The 16,069-nt window shown below is 40.7% G+C and overlaps 1 protein-coding gene across 3 annotated transcripts in view; it reads left to right on the top strand.

Annotated features, from left to right (window-relative positions):
* The first annotated feature begins 6,106 nt into the window (after positions 1 to 6,106).
* The window catches only part of LOC144522555 (homeodomain-interacting protein kinase 3-like), a 52,726-nt gene continuing 42,763 nt past the window's right edge, over positions 6,107 to 16,069 (top strand). For all 3 annotated transcript variants that reach the window (XM_078257728.1, XM_078257727.1, XM_078257726.1), the window contains exons 1-4: positions 6,107 to 6,477; positions 10,693 to 11,714; positions 12,471 to 12,662; positions 12,754 to 12,935. In XM_078257728.1, the coding sequence (XP_078113854.1) occupies positions 10,695 to 11,714; positions 12,471 to 12,662; positions 12,754 to 12,935 (1,394 nt within the window). In that variant the 5' untranslated portion in view covers positions 6,107 to 6,477; positions 10,693 to 10,694. The remainder of the gene's footprint in view (positions 6,478 to 10,692; positions 11,715 to 12,470; positions 12,663 to 12,753; positions 12,936 to 16,069) is intronic.

The following is a 16,069-nucleotide window of genomic DNA, read 5'->3' as shown; positions in this document are numbered from 1 at the left end:
GAAAAGTCATGGAATTTAAAAATCTAATTTTCCAGGCCAGGAAAAGTCATGGAACTAGTAAATTCCTTGAACATTTTGGGAAAAGTCATGGAATTCAATTGTGTTTAATGAAATTATTGTTACAGTAATTTTCTGTGGATAACCTTTTACTTAACGTAACATACCGGCAAATTTATTTTCCGTAGCTGCTGACGTAATGTAGTGCTAATATGCATGTTTTTTTTTACCATCACGTATCGCCTTTCTTACATTTTTTTCTGGCATTCTGTCTCTCCCTCCATGTATGCCAGCTAGCTGAAAATATGTTTGGCTACAGTTTGATATGTTTGAATAGCGTCAAACAAGTATACATTTAATATTTCATGGCTCTCTAATGACGATACAGTTTGTGTCGGTCATTAGAGAGCCATGAAATATAATGTAGTATGTAGGCTACTTTTTTTATGCATAGTTTTTCAGAATAACATCTAGAAATGAGTTTATAAACAAATGCATTCAAAATATGAACATAATCAACTGGGGTTAGAGGTTAGGCTAGTGTTGTTTAGATTGATGTAGGCTGCTGTTTATTTTCATACAGTAATTGACATTTGGAGTATACAATACAGTTCTGTTTGGGTAATACGTTGTGAATGGTCATGGAAATTTTATTATCTGTGATGGTAAAGTCATGGAAACGTTTTGAAATTGCGACCATAGAAATGTGTGGGAACCCTGGTTTTAAAACCAATACTAACAATACAGAGTATAAACACATTTCTTTCTACAAAAAAAACTATGGCAAAGCACAGTATATAATTAACAAAAAAGTGATTTTAATTCTAAAATATTTAATTAAAAATTAAGTCAACAAGACTTCAACAAGATCAGGGCCTTTATTTATCAAGGGTCTCTGATAAGTCCTAAATGGCAAACAGTTCTCAGAATGAGACATATTTGGTCTTGCATTTAGGGCCAGAAGTATTTTATTAATGTTCTTAACCTACACCAATGGCCCTATCTCTTTAAGGGAGGTCTAAAGGTGTCTCCACCTGTCATGAGTTACAAGGAGATGGCATTCAGGCGGAGACATGTGGGCACATTCCATGGAAGGAAAGAAGACCTAGGAACAATACAATAAAATGTATTGGGAACATCTTGAAACATCTTGTACATCTTGGGAAATACACTTATTTGCTGTCGAGAGTCAGATGAGAAGATTAATAGTCAGCCAGCAGCAGCCAATTAGATTAGCTCAGCACAAAGACTGGAAGTGGGAAAACAGCTAGCCTTGCTCAGTCCAAAGGCTACAAAATCAACCTACCAGCACTTCTGAAGATCACAAATTAACATGTTATATCTTGTTTGTTAATTCCGTATAAAATAAAATGGAGTGCAAAAAGATGGCAGGAAGTACCTGATTTTTGTCATCTATCTTGGCAAGAAAGCGAATAATCTTATAACCCAAAAATGTTGAACTGTTCTTTAAAAAAAACAAAAAACTATTTTGACAGAAACCACAAACTACTTAAATTAAAAAAAATAAGTTTATGTGCAGATTCATCAATTTCCCCTCCACTCAGTTTGAAGTCATGGAAAAAGGAGCTGCATTAATGCAAATTACTGGTTTGTTTATTTATTATTTTATTTAGGGAAGGCAGGGCCATGCCATGGTATTTGATACATTTCCAAAGAAATGGTGACATTTCCCCTCTTATGTAGGGGCCCACAAGTTTACAAATGATGTAGCTGAAAAGGGAATAGCATATAACCTACTGTAGGTAACTAAGTTACACGGCTATTTAACAATACCTAAACAGAACGTGCAACCATGTCTCTGCCTAACTAGTATCTCCTGACAAATACCTTTTTGGAGCTCTCCTACAGTAAATACAGGCAGAGATGGGAGTAATTTCCTAGTTTAAGAATGTTAAATTAAGTGTTCTTACTCCAGACAGTAGCACCAAATATGCATCACTCAGAATTTTTGGCTGCCTAGGACTAGTCAATCACGACGTTCCACATTCGTGATTGCTCCGATGCCGCTAGAAATTCCGCCGGATTTCACTCTTTTCGGACGGATGTCCGTTACCTTTCCACTTTCTTTGTGTTGGAATTTTAAACTCCTGTCGATTTATGAGGACTATGGTTAACCGCTCCTCAGATCTCTGCAGGATAAATCGAGCTAGCTTGCTGGACTATCTATCCAATCTGAGTTGTCTCTCGCACGACTAAAACAACTTTTGAACGTACACGTTCCACCAAATCAAGTTCCTTCCCGAGGCTATTTTGCAGCGGCACCGTGGCTCTGCCCGGTGCTTAGCACCACCCATGACGATTGTGATTGGTTTAAAGAAATGCCAATAAACCACAGCAGGTTTTTCTCCCATCCCAGAATGCTGTGTGGACTAGCCAGACCCTCTTCTGCAGCGCTGTAGAGGAAGGTCTGGCAAAGCAAGATCGCCTGGGACTTATTCCCTACACTTAGACATTTGATAAATACAAACCCTGGCCAGTTATTCAGTAACAGCTTTCAGGACATGGCAGTTTTTCAAACTCTGCTACTGACACAGTTTAATTGATCGCGGACAATGAACAAAGACAACAGATGGTGGCATGCTGTCTTTTACACTACAATTGTAATGAAATACAGGGGATACAAAGACTTGTTACACCTTTACATCTTGTGCTTGATATCAAATAATTCTTAAAAATTAAAACATAAGATACACTGGATTTGTAATTGTAAATGTGTGTAAATAGATGCTCAAAGGAAGCATCTTCAGTCTCTACCAGCCTAAATTAAAACTGGATAAGAACCTTTTTTGAACACTATCCATGTCAAAATGGTTTGTTGTAATGTACAGCCTGCTTGAGGATTTGAATCTCCGTACTGGCTCTGAAATGCAGCTAGACCATGCATCTAAATAAGACGGTAATTATAAAAATTAATTCTTAAAATGAACAGGCAATAAATGGGGTCCACTTATAACAAGGATCTGTGAATAACTTAGTACATATTTTTTAACTCAGGCCGCACGGCATACCCTATAAAAATAAAGGGTATGTAGACTTTTTGTATCCACTGTATGTGCACAGATATGTTTAACATTTACCGTATATAAGAAAAAAGGAAAATGACCAGGATAAATTGATGCGTACTCGAGAGAAACCAGACAGGTGTTATGGATAACTTGAACAGTTGCTCTCTTTAAGTGTTACTTAGTATAGTAGTATAAATGTTCACTTATTTATAACTTTTCTTGCAAATAAATATTCTTAAAATCTTTATCAACTTAATTAGATGTTAAGAATATTTATGTTTGACAAACACTTTGCTTTGCATAATATTTTACACATTCATTCAACTAACCACATAATACTTAAAGTGGTTGTAATGTTTCTTCACTCCTCCAGGCAGAATTACGTTGCCTATTCCCCAAACGAATAACACATGTTCATTGACTGGTCGCATCAATTACACAGATATTTGTCTTTTGATGTTCATCCAACATGCCAATAAAGCATTGTTTGTCCCACATAGCTGAGTCATCTCTTTAATCCTTCTACATGTTGTTGGTTTATGTTTTTGTTGGTGTGTGAGAGAGAGCAAGGTGAAACTGGGTAATGTAGTCCTTCATCAAACACCTTTTTTTTTGCTTGCATGTAGTTTACATATGAGACACTAGGTGAAGCCAGAACTCCAATTAACTGTTTTATCATAAATATACTAGATTATAGTATATTCTGGTATAGCCGAGCAGAATATATAATAATTGCATAGCAGCCCTTAACAAGCAAAAAGTGACTTGTTACATTGACTCCATAACTTCACATTTTTAAATTACTATGATCGACCATTGACTGTAAAGTGTCTGATTTCCTGTATGTATTTGAACATTTGTGCAACAAGTACCATATTACAATTAGAACAATATAATAAGTGCAACAATATTGTGACATTTTAATGATCTTTTGTGAAACCTCATTGAAATGCAAAACTGGCCCAATTCAGCTTTGCTTTCCCTGGTGTCCTACTTTAAACAATGCTCTTGCATGTTTTTCTGAATCAATAGGATGTTTGTCCACATTTGTTAAATTTTGTTTAGTGGTGGGGCCCCGTGCTTTACCTATCACTAGCCGCTTTCTGAACGGAGGGCTTTTTGCAGTTCCTAGAACATAACGTCCCTAGAACCCTTTTTTCCTCCTGTTCCGACTGGACCAATTTGGAGATCATTAAGTTCCTCTGGCTACAGTTCCTGTAACTCTTTAAGCTCCTACTTCAGGGCAGGGTCTTTTCCCTTTTCCACATAAGCCGCTTTCAGACCAAGTAGTTACAGGAACGTAGTTATAGGAAAGGGCCACTTCTAAGCACGGCAACGGTCTTTATAGCGTTAAAATCAGAAAACAAATACACCAAAAAAGTATGACCTAAATACTAAATCTAATGTGTATAGCATATGTGTCATAATTTAAACAAGTCTCCCGAAGAGAAACGGGTATCTCTCTCTCCCCCGCCTCTGCCTGCTGCGCTGTGGATGTGTGACTGTGTGTATGTGTGTGTGTGTGACGGCCGGCCAGCGAGGTGGAGTTTAACTCCGAAAAGACAGTTAACCACAGGTTCCCGTTAATCTTATGATGGACATGTGTTGTGATATTTAAACAAACGAACCGTAAACGGCGAAATAAAAGCCTCTTATTTACGAGACCGGTCTGCGAGACCTCCAGCTTACAGCGGGGTCTCTGAGCATGACTGGCTGAGCGACGAGCTAGCGCCCCCGGCACGCGCCTGCTGGCTGTCGCCTCACTTCATGGAGCTTCTCAACTCTGAAAACTTTGAAGCAAATTGTCAATTCGGCATTAATTTTCGCAAGACTGCCTATTCGAAATCTAAACATTTCATTTCTCGCCTAAAACTTTGTTAGAAGTGAATTTAGTGATGAATAAGATGGCTAAAATTGTTAAAATTGTCCCGTTGTTGGTCTGTCTGTACCGGAAACCCAACCCTTGTTGACCTAGGTTCCTTTGCTGAAAAGGGAACAGCGAAAAGACCCTGCCCTGAAGTAGGAGCTGAAAGAGTTACAGGAACTGCGGCCAGAGGAACTTAAAAATCCCCAAATTGGTTAGATGGCTGTGATTATAATAACAAAAGGTCAGTTCCTATGGCCACTTGGCCAGTGTGAATGCAAATGGAAAAACGGTTTTGGGAGAGAGTAGTTAGTAGAACTGTTTAGAAGTGGACTGTTCCTATAACTACGTTCCTGTAACTACTTGGTCAGAAAGAGGCTATTGGGGAAAGGCCTTCCCTGCATTTGACCCAGTAAGTGGGCAGCATGGCAAGACCCAGATATCAACTGCAGTTCTAAGGCCACTGCCTGTTTCAAGGGTAATTGGCAGGACTATATCTACCTAATGTGTCTTTCTAGATAAGATTGCTGATGGGCTCCTATTGACCCTCACCTAACATTTTATGTACCCTCTTGCCTTCCCATTAAGTAACGTCAACAACACAACACACATAATATAAACCTAAAAAACTATCCCTCTTAAAGACACAGCCACAACATCAGGTAATAATGCAGGACCCTCTTGGTTGATATTGTCTTTCATGCAAATTCCCTTATACATTTGCAATAATGAAAGCCAGCTGACATGAGCCTGAGATGCAGGACAGTAGCCCACTTTGCCCAATGTGTATGACAGGATGATATACAGTAAATTGGATATATGTAGGCAGATTGTAAAGGAGCTCAGTAAAATAATATGAATCATAAAATATAGTTTGTGATTAAATGAACACATACGACTATTAATTCTAGGAAATACAATGTTTTTACTCAGTTGTCATGTATATATAGATTATCTCTCAAATTCAGATAGCTTTTTTGGCATGAAAGTTTCAATAACAATATTGCCAAAGCATCATACAATTTGTCCAAATATTTGGAAAGCACACAATAAACGGTAATATGAACATAAACATTAACACAACATTACGATTGATTCATATATTTTTATACACTAAATAATTGATTTATATTAATTATATACAGTATATTGTGTGTATGTCTCGCTCTCTCTCGCTCTCTCTCGCTCTCTCTCTCTCTCTCTCTCTACCCCCCAGCATTCCACACATGCGGAGAAGCAACAAGCTGCTACCGAACCGAAGCAACAGCTAGCAGCTATCTCTGTCGGGGACGCGGCGTATTAACATGCAAAAGTTTAGAAACACACATTCCTTGTCCTGAATAGAGGCAAGAGCAACCTTGGCAAAACCTAATACGGCTGTCGAAACCATGGGTCATAGCTGGCTTCCGAAATAGCTAGTTATTTGCGTTATTACAAGGTTCAAATGTGTGAAAAGTCGCTCGGTCTCTCCTCGTCGTTGAACAAGATGGCAGCAGCAGCATCGTTGCAGCATTTGACTGTGGTGCTGGTCCTTGTTGCTAGCATGTCCCTTGACGCTCTGGGTGATACAATTTATAGGTCTTACTGAAGGTATGTCAACTTATCTGACTAAACTGGTTGCCAAATATGTTTTCAGTTTCACGGTTATGTTTGTCTATTTTATAATTTTAACATTGAAAACACTTCGCTCATAGCTTGCCTGTTTGCTAACTGGTAACGTTAAGCTAGCCAACTTCAGTTTGTTGCCCTTGGCATACAAGCAGCGAAAGCTAAATAGTTGGAGCTAACGAAGAATAGTAGTTAGTTATTCAGGGGTCAATTAAGAGAATGCACTTGTTTTAGTATTGATTTTGAGTAACTTTAGCTATGTATTTTGTGAGACATTACTGTTAACGTTACCTTGAAAAGATACGGAAATAGACTTGGTGTATTAGGTAACGTTTATGTTATAAATAATTCGCAACACTTGCCTTACAGTAACGTTATAAATAGGTCCGTTTGGTTATTAAAGCTACATTTAAGTTAGTTATATCACCTATCCCACATAGCATAATACATTATTTAGCTGCCTGCCACTTACAATATAAGTTTCAACAGGTGTCTAGGCTGGCTGGTGTTGCCCTTCCCCCACACACACACACACACACACACACACACACACACACCCCATATGTCAACCGTCTCCTAGATTGATCAGTAACAAATTTCATATACAGCTGGCATTCTTTTTCAACTGTAAAAAACACCACACACACGCAGGCGCGCACACACGCAGGAACGCACTTATGTCATGGCTCTCCATTTCAGGCTTGGATCATGTCGCTCTGTGGGATATCAGGCTACCTAGGTTGGCAGGGAGAGGATAGAGCAGGAGGTATCACAGCTGTGTCTATGCCAGTATCCCTCAATGACTGATGGGTATGCCATCTTGTCAAGCATAGGCAGGGTAAAATATTTGCACCACACCAGTTATATAGTAGTGGTTCTGTTGCCTGTGACTTTTGTCAGTTTGTCAGCAAGTTATCAATTTTTGCAGCTGTGGGTGGTGAATGAAGAAAGTGTCAATTAAACATTGATCTCTACTTAGTAATGGCAAATGGCATTGCTATCTTTCTGGAAAACTTTGTTGGTTGCAGGGATTTTATTTACAATCGCAAATTTATAGAAAACCTCCTTATATTTATTCACTAGTAAGTACAATAGTAGTCAGCTAAGGTTTGCACTCTAAGTACCGGTTATATTGTTCTGACTTGAGTGAAGTCCATATGCTATCTCATAGTTTTTTCAGAGTTTTTCCCTGGTTAAAAGAAAAGTTTGATCACAACAGTGGTTGTTGATCTCTGTCAGCACAGCAGTATATTAGGTAAAACTCACCAGCTCTACAAGTCATGAGAAAGAGGTGTGTTGTATTTTCATGCTAACGTTAAGGCACACCCCTCAGCCTGTTTGAGCCTGTGTGTGACGCCTTTAGTAGTTAGGAAGGCCACTGGCTTTCAGCAGGCCTGTCTTGTAAAACAAAATGTGTGTGTGTGTGTGTGGGTCTGAGAGAGATATGGCCTTAAAACTGGAATCACCTGAGAATGTAAGCTCACTCAGAAATATTCAGGAAGTGTGGTTGACAGGCTTGGCCTCTGCATGTTTTCTGCCTATTATAATGGTGTTATGACTTGCTGCAAGGAGAGGAATGTTCCTTGAAAATACTTTTGAAATTGAAAGATACTGTGCTAATTGTTGAACATTTGATATACTCTCATGTGTGACACCTTACCTATGACATACTCCATTTTTTTTAGATTCTTTTTTGGGGCATTTCCCTTTATTCGATAGTGACAGTAATGATTTGACTGTGTTTGTAAGACATCTGAACGATATTGCTGTATGCACGTGTGTTGTTGTAGAGTCAGAGTAAACCCGGATGTCAGATATGGGTCATTTCAGTTCATATGTGTATTTGTAAAATGTCACTGAGTTACAGAACACCCATCACGCTTCATGATGTATAATTTCCCTCTCGGGTACTGCTTACTTTGCGGTTCTACTTTGTGTGAAACTGACCCTCCAGTGTAGATTGCAGGGACAGGCCAGCGATGCAACGGGGTTCCCCCATCTCCCTTTACAGTAGGCCAGTTCCCCTTTCCTGTAAGGGTGACATGATGGCTTAGATGTGTATTCACTTTAGCTGCTTTTATGATTGCTTTGTTTAGACCGTAATCTTGCTCAGGAAAAAGGTAATAGCGATGGTGCTACTTTGTACTTAACAAGTTCACTTGAGTCATTGAGTGTCTCACTTTAATATTTACAAGTTGGTGTAGGCTATCTCAGCATGTTTAATAATCACGTAACAAAAACCTAATCCAGAAATTTGCTGACACACCAAGCAGACAGCAAAGAACTAGTGGCGACGAAGCCCAACTCTGGCGTCAGCTCACATTTCCACATGGCTTGGCCGAAAAGTTGCACTTGAAAACACTGCAAAGACTACAGTCAACGGAGAACTACCATGTATGTTTTGTACCTGCGTGAGAGGAAATCTATTTGTCATTCAAAAAAGGAAACCGGATATACAAACCGTTGCCATGATACATACAACAAAACATCGTTTGAGCGAATCAGCCAGTAGCAGTACAGATCTTGCTTCCCTCCCTGTTGGGATGACAGCGGACAACCGATTGTCCATCTCCCAGGATGTCATCCGTTTTCTCTGCAAAGAAGTCTCCCTGCGATGGGGAAGCGGAGGAATCAAGCAGCCCGCTGCAAACAACTGGCTAGTTAGCTAGCTTGCTAATTCTACCCGCCGTGCTTTCATGCGACACTAGTTACAGAAAATGAGCCAAACAAAGTTTGCTATCTGGCAATAGCAATGTGCTTTCCTACGATGTGACAACAGTGTGTGAACAGATTATGCTGAAACAGTGTGCCAAAGTCTGAACAACAACATTCTCGAAAGTTGGCTTATTTGCAGACTAACCACTGCTAAGGAAAAATTTAGCACATAGACGGTACTTTAGTATAATGAGACGTGAAAATGGTAATTTAATGTCTCCGCTAATTTTACATACAGTTTAGCAACAAAACAAAATGCTGAGGGAACATTACAATGCTTTTTTAATCTTGGTTTTGAGCCACTAACCACTAAACCACTAACCACTAAAGTAAACACAGCGTGTCAGGTGAATACAACTAGGGCTTCACGATTTGAAGAAAAAGTCATATTGCGATTTACAATAGTGCGATACAATGGTAGCATGAGTCTACTGCTTTATTATTAAGGAAAATGCACAAAATACTACCATTTTGAAATGTGTATTTCTCAACTTCTCAACAAACGAGCATAAAAAGAAAAACAAACAAACAATGTGCAATTTGACGCAGAGCCATAAATCAGGCATTAGGGAGAGCTAGAACAGCAGGTGCTACTGTGTGACGTCAGTGTGTGATTGGTGAGTCAGGAGAGGAGAGCAACTGCCGGTGAGCGGTGTCGGACTTAGCGTAGCGGCTGTGTGAGGGAAAAGCGACTGGAAAAAGAGATAGCAAAGACGATTTAAAGTGTGTTAACGGTGAACAATTAAACAACACGCTTCTTAAGACATGGTGGCTTCATCTATTAAAACTCGGTAAAGTGAAGGGTGTTACAACGTGGAGACTGCAGTGCACACAGAGACTAGAGTTGCATTAAAGGAACACGCCGACTTATTGGGACTTTAGCTTATTCACCGTAACCCCCAGAGTTAGATAAGTCCATACATACCCTTTTCATCGTCGTGCGAGTTGTAACTCTGTCCGACGGTTCTACCGGTAGCTTAGCCTAGCATGGATCCTGAAGGTAATCGGTTCCAACTAGCCTACTGCTCCGAATAACTGACAAAATAACGCCAACATGTTCCTATTTACATGTTGTATAGTCACAGCGTGTACAAATAACAAGGTCACATGAGACACAGCCATCTTCTAACTGTATATAAACTGGGACACGCTGTGACTATACAAATCACAACACGTAAATGTAAAGGAACATGTAGGCGTTATGTTGTCACTTATTCGGAGCAGTAGGCTAGTTGGAACCGATTACCTTCAGGATCCGTGCTAGGCTAAGCTACCGGTTGAACCGTTGGACAGAGTTACAACACGCACAGAGATGAGAAGGGTACGTATGGACTTATCTAACTCTGGGGGATACGGTGAATAAGCTAAAGTCCCAATAAGTCGGCGTGTTCCTTTAAGGCCTAAAAACCAAATTGTGTCACTTTACTTCACCCTTGACTATTGCTACATGTAGCCTGTGTTTTATTTATCTTTGTTCTTTAGGTATGGCCTCACAAGTCTTGGTCTACCCATCACACCTGCACTCAGCTCAAACAAGTGCCTTAGGAACCAGCAGCAGTGGTAACAGCAGACATAAAGACGAAGCTTACCACAGTAAGAACACCACCAGCAGAGCCTTTCAGCACCGACCCACGTCCAAGACCTATGTGATTGGAGTCAACTACGGCATCGCCTATCCTAACAACGTTATCCCATCCTCAACCGGTGCTGATTCAGGAAAACTGCACAGGGAACTACAGCTTGGAGAGAGAGAGGAGTTGACATTGCAGACTGCAGAATTACAGAGACAAGGAGAAGGATCAGCTAGGATCCAGGAGTCTCTTTGCCAGACCAGAGGCCCACAGCAAGTGAGGCTTTGTAGAGACAGTGGTGGAACTCTATCAAGAGGAGGCTTGGACTGCGGGCTACTGATTAGGGCCTGCATCAGAGCAGAGGACGAAGAGGGCAGAAACCGAAGAGTACAAGCAAGAGGACGATACATCTGCCTTGTAGACACAGGTGCCACCCAGAGATGTGAACAGAAGGCAGTTGAAGGTGGAGAACAGCCACAGGAGAACAACTGCGTCGGAACCATGCAGATAGTGGAGGAGGTATCTGCTCTACCTTCACTTCCTCCCCCTGTGGCCATGTTGCAAATCAGCACCGGGAACAATGCAGACACTGTCCGAGTAGGGAGAGGAGGGACACTGCCCACTCAACACAGCAAGGTTGAGGCAGTGAACGACATGGGAATTAGGCTGGATGGGACCGAAATCAGGCCTATTGGCAGTACTGAGGCAGTGGCAGGAGCTACGGTGACCAGAACTGGGTCAGCAGATGGTGACTATCAGTTAGTCCAGCACGAGGTTCTGTGTTCCTTGAAGAACAGCTATGAGGTCTTGGAGTTTCTGGGTCGTGGCACCTTTGGTCAGGTGGTGAAGTGCTGGAAGAGGGGAACGAATGAAGTGGTGGCTGTCAAAATACTGAAGAACCACCCATCCTATGCACGTCAGGGACAGATTGAGGTAAGAATCTGTAGGGCTGCATGATTATGGCCAAAATGATAATCCCGATTATTTTGATCAATATTGAGATCACGATTATTGACAACAATTGATTTTACGGACAATTTTTTTTTTTTTAATTGCACTTTCACACTAAACAAAACAGAGCACTGCTTTCACTTCCATGTTGTGCTACGTTCCTGGTAATGTACAAATCTTTGCATCAAAATAAGTAAGTCTGGACTATTCGGGTATTCATTCATTTGGTATATATTTGATTTTAATTTTGGGATTCAGATATTCTTTTTTTTTCTTTCAATACTGTAGAGTAACAGAATCCTTAAAAATGAATGCCTTTAATTAAATCGAAAGACACATGTTGCAGCGCAGTGTTTCAATTTCAGCTTTGTGTAAGTCTTTACTGTCATTTACTGTTTACAGTCAGTTAGACTGTAGTATATCAGGCTTCAGTGTAGTCGGCTGTATTAAATGTTTAATTTAACAGTGAAAGGCTGTGCCTAAAGCCACTGCTGGCGCAGCGCTGGCTGAGTGCTTCCCGAGCCATAATGTTAGTTTAGGAAGCGCTTGATTTGATATACAGCTGAGTTTTTTATGAGCGGAGCATGCATTTTAAATGTCAATATCACAGTCGATCATTTTCATTTAATTGTGGGAAGCCAAAATCGTGATTGAAGATTATTTTCTTCTTGCTTTTGTTTTGCTGTGATGGTCTGAACTGAACCTGTGTTATTTTCTTTCTTCTTCCTGAACCCCCAGGTGGAGATCCTAGCCCGGTTGAGCAGCGAAAATGCAGATGAGCACAATGTGGTGCGTGCTCTGGAGTGCTTTCAGCACCGCAGCCACACCTGCTTGGTGTTTGAGATGCTGGAGCAAAACCTCTATGACTTCCTTAAACAGAACAAGTTTAGTCCCCTGCCACTCAAAATCATCAGGCCCATTCTGCAGCAGGTAAAGTGACATCAGTTGCAGACAACCACAGATATAATCGCCATAAGTGCCAAACTTACTCATAATACGTGTTTTATGTAAATCTTTGCAGGTGGCAAAGGCCTTAAAGAAGCTGAAGTGTCTGGGTTTGATCCACGCTGACCTGAAGCCAGAGAACATCATGTTGGTGGACCCCTCCAGGCAGCCCTACAGAGTCAAAGTCATTGACTTTGGCTCAGCCAGCCATGTCTCCAAGGCTGTCTGCTCCACTTACCTGCAGTCCAGATACTACAGGTGCGGACTTCCACATTCAGTCAAATCTCTGTATAATTCATCATTCACTAATTTCAAGAACTAATTGTTATTGACTATTGGGTATCAGGTCCAATACTGTGCTCATGTTCTTGTACTCATAAAACTCCTCCAATACAACTGCACTTGATACCACTTCATGCATCACTGCATGTGACGCTAGTTAGCACTTAACTTGGCAGCAGGTAGCGTTAACCTACCGCTAATAGGAATTTGTTTTGGTGGAACATTTGCACCCCGCAAAAGAAGAAAACGCCACATACTATATTAAATTAACTGTTCACACAGTACAGTAACGTGAGCTATTTAAATTAGCTGGATACATGGTTAAACATAATTTGCTCTTACCAGTGTATCGCCATGGGTACTTCGTACATCCCCACCAATCGGTCCCAAAAGTCCCAGTTAGATAGTAAACGCCGTAAACATATTCTTTATAAATCTATACAATCCTTTACCAAAAGAACCAAGCAGGCCAGCATTACTGCATGATCCAAATGTTCTTCAAAAATTGCCATTTTCAGCATGTGGCTTGCTAGCTCGAAGTTTGTTATTGTTTCCCAAAGCGAAGGGGTTTTGAGAACGTCAACAAACACAGAGAGCAGAAGGTGAGGGACATCACGCCGGATGTCAGGCTTTATCCTGGAAATGTACTGGAAACAAAACAATGAATGGTAAAGTGTGTGGGCACCAATCAGGATTTCATGGTGCATTCAGGTACACCTTGTAAAGTCATGATTAATTTAAGTGTAAATAATGCGTGTTTTCAAGGTAATTGTTATCAGTACTGGGTATCAGCAATAGGCCTGTGCCGATGCCGATCAGACCGTATATTGACGATTGAGGGAATGATGGGTTATTGGTTTTTCCTATGCCGATATTAATGCAATTTTAATTAACTTACTATCAGAACTAAGATGTTATACAAATAATACCTATCATCTATCATTCACCTGCACTGCTACCAGCAAGTTTAAGCAAGTAGGCCGCGTTGGATAAACTATTGCAAATTCTTCAGCTGTTGTGCAATTTATGACAAATGCTGTTAAGATACTAGGTACTTCTGCCGCTAATGCACTGCACACACCCATGATTACACTCTATGCAGTCCTGATTTTATTGCTTTATAAGGAGCACAACATTTTCTCAGTTGTTTCAACTGTAAGTTCTGCATTTTTGCGAAAGCAAACCACTTTCTAGGCCCCCCTCTCAGAGACGAGGAGGAGAGTGGAGCTATATTTGTTGCATAACATAAGGGCTCTGCAATTGACCTGGTTAAGTGTGTATGAGTGTGCATTCATGTGTGCTTGTGTGTGTTTTGTATTTGAGTGGCATCTGCAACACTTAGATCATAGTGCAGTTAAAATGGGCTGGCACTGACTTTTAGGGAGGTCACCCAGGACACAGAAGGCCAGGGAAGAATGTGGTATGTTAAAAAAACAGATTTAGATCCAGGAAAAAACATTCCGACATTCCTGTGTGTGTCTGGGTGTGCTCATATGTGTGCTCTATGCAACAGCTGCCAAGGCTGGATACTTGTATGTAGGTTACACAATGTACCCTAACATGCTACACAATAAGTAAAGTCAGATGTGATCAAAAATGTTCTCTGAAGATGAAAAATTGGTGAGTCAAGATTGTTAACTTTACCTGCTGGGGCCACAAAGCTATATTGACCTGAAACCTTGTGTGGTGTAACATCCAACCTTATTTTTTTCTGGCCACCATTAGTGTGCAACTGTTTAAATCTATTCTTTTGATTACTTTTTGTTACCCCTTCCGCTCTTTTTGTGTTGCCATTCTCAAACTGTTTGCTTTGGGAAACAACAACCATAACCTCTGAGCTAGCAAGCTACATGTTGAAAATGGCAAGTTTTAAAGAAAATAAGGCAGGCTTTCTTGGTTCTTTTGTTGAATTATTGTACAGATTTACAAAGAATATGTTTACGGCAATAACTATCTAACAGGGACATGCTAGCATGTTTGCCTACTGGTTATGGAAAAAGTTATATTTTCCAAGCATGGCCTAGCGTCTGAAGTGAGCTAGCGAGGGTAACGTTACACAGCGAAATGGTGTGAAAATGCCATGGTTTTGGTTGCGTCCCCTCTGGTCCTTTTGAGGACCTTTTGAAAACCCTGCAGACAAGGGGGGTAGCTGCAGCTTACGCTTGCAAAATAAAGACACAAACAAAAAATTGCTGCTGGCCAGTTCTTCATTGTATATGGATCACCAGAAACATTCTGTTTGATATTGGTTTGTTAAATATCTGCAAGAGCAATAGCCACGCTAGCAACTCGTCTGTGGCAGTCCAGTGAGCTCCGCCAGAGCAAAACCATAGGCAGGCTTCACCTCTAGGGCACCAACAGTTAAATTATGTTTATCTTTTCTTTGAGTAAAATTCTGATTACACAGTCGACATCCCTTATTAAATATTTTAGCCTTTGTTTTCTTTTGCGGGGAATTAGCCAATTTAACTCCAGAGCTTGCCTCCCTATGTGCAAATGTTCTACCAAAACAAGTTCTTGCAGAGACTATTTTGCAGAGCCACCGTCGCTGCGTACAGAGCTATGCGCCGCCCAAGACGATTGTGATTTGTTTTAAGAAATGCAAACAAGCCCAATCATTTTTTTCCTCCTATCCTAGAATGAATGTGTAAAGTGGCCAGACCTTACTCCACAGCGCTGTGGAGATAGGTCTGGCAATGTGATATTATTTTAAGAGTACATACAGACACTGTAACTTTTGGGTTTTAATAGTACACCAGCACTTCCATTACTTTGCCTTTTCTCTTTATTTGCTTCCCGTCCTACTTCCCTTCCACTCTATGTTTGAGTGTGTGAGCATTTGTAGTTTACTTTGTGCAGCGTGCATTGGTAGGCCTTGTTAGTGCGTGCGTGTGTGTGTGTGTGTGTGTGAGTGATTTTTGTTTGTACATCAGGTTATCAGGAGAGTGGTTTGCAGGACACAGTGTCTCCTCATCTCCAGTGCTCATATTGCATAATGACTGTATTGTTACCATAGTAAAGCTGTTAGAAATGCTGGCCTCACCACAGTCGATTGGAGGTGTTTTTTTGTGTTTACAGCTCTGGGGTTTTCCCTGGACTTTCCAGAGCCA

This window comes from Sander vitreus, chromosome 8 (genome assembly GCF_031162955.1).
Source record: "Sander vitreus isolate 19-12246 chromosome 8, sanVit1, whole genome shotgun sequence".
NCBI lineage: Eukaryota > Metazoa > Chordata > Actinopteri > Perciformes > Percidae > Sander > Sander vitreus.
The sequence above is the reverse complement of the archived record's forward strand: the minus strand, read 5'-3'. Positions and strand labels throughout refer to the sequence as shown.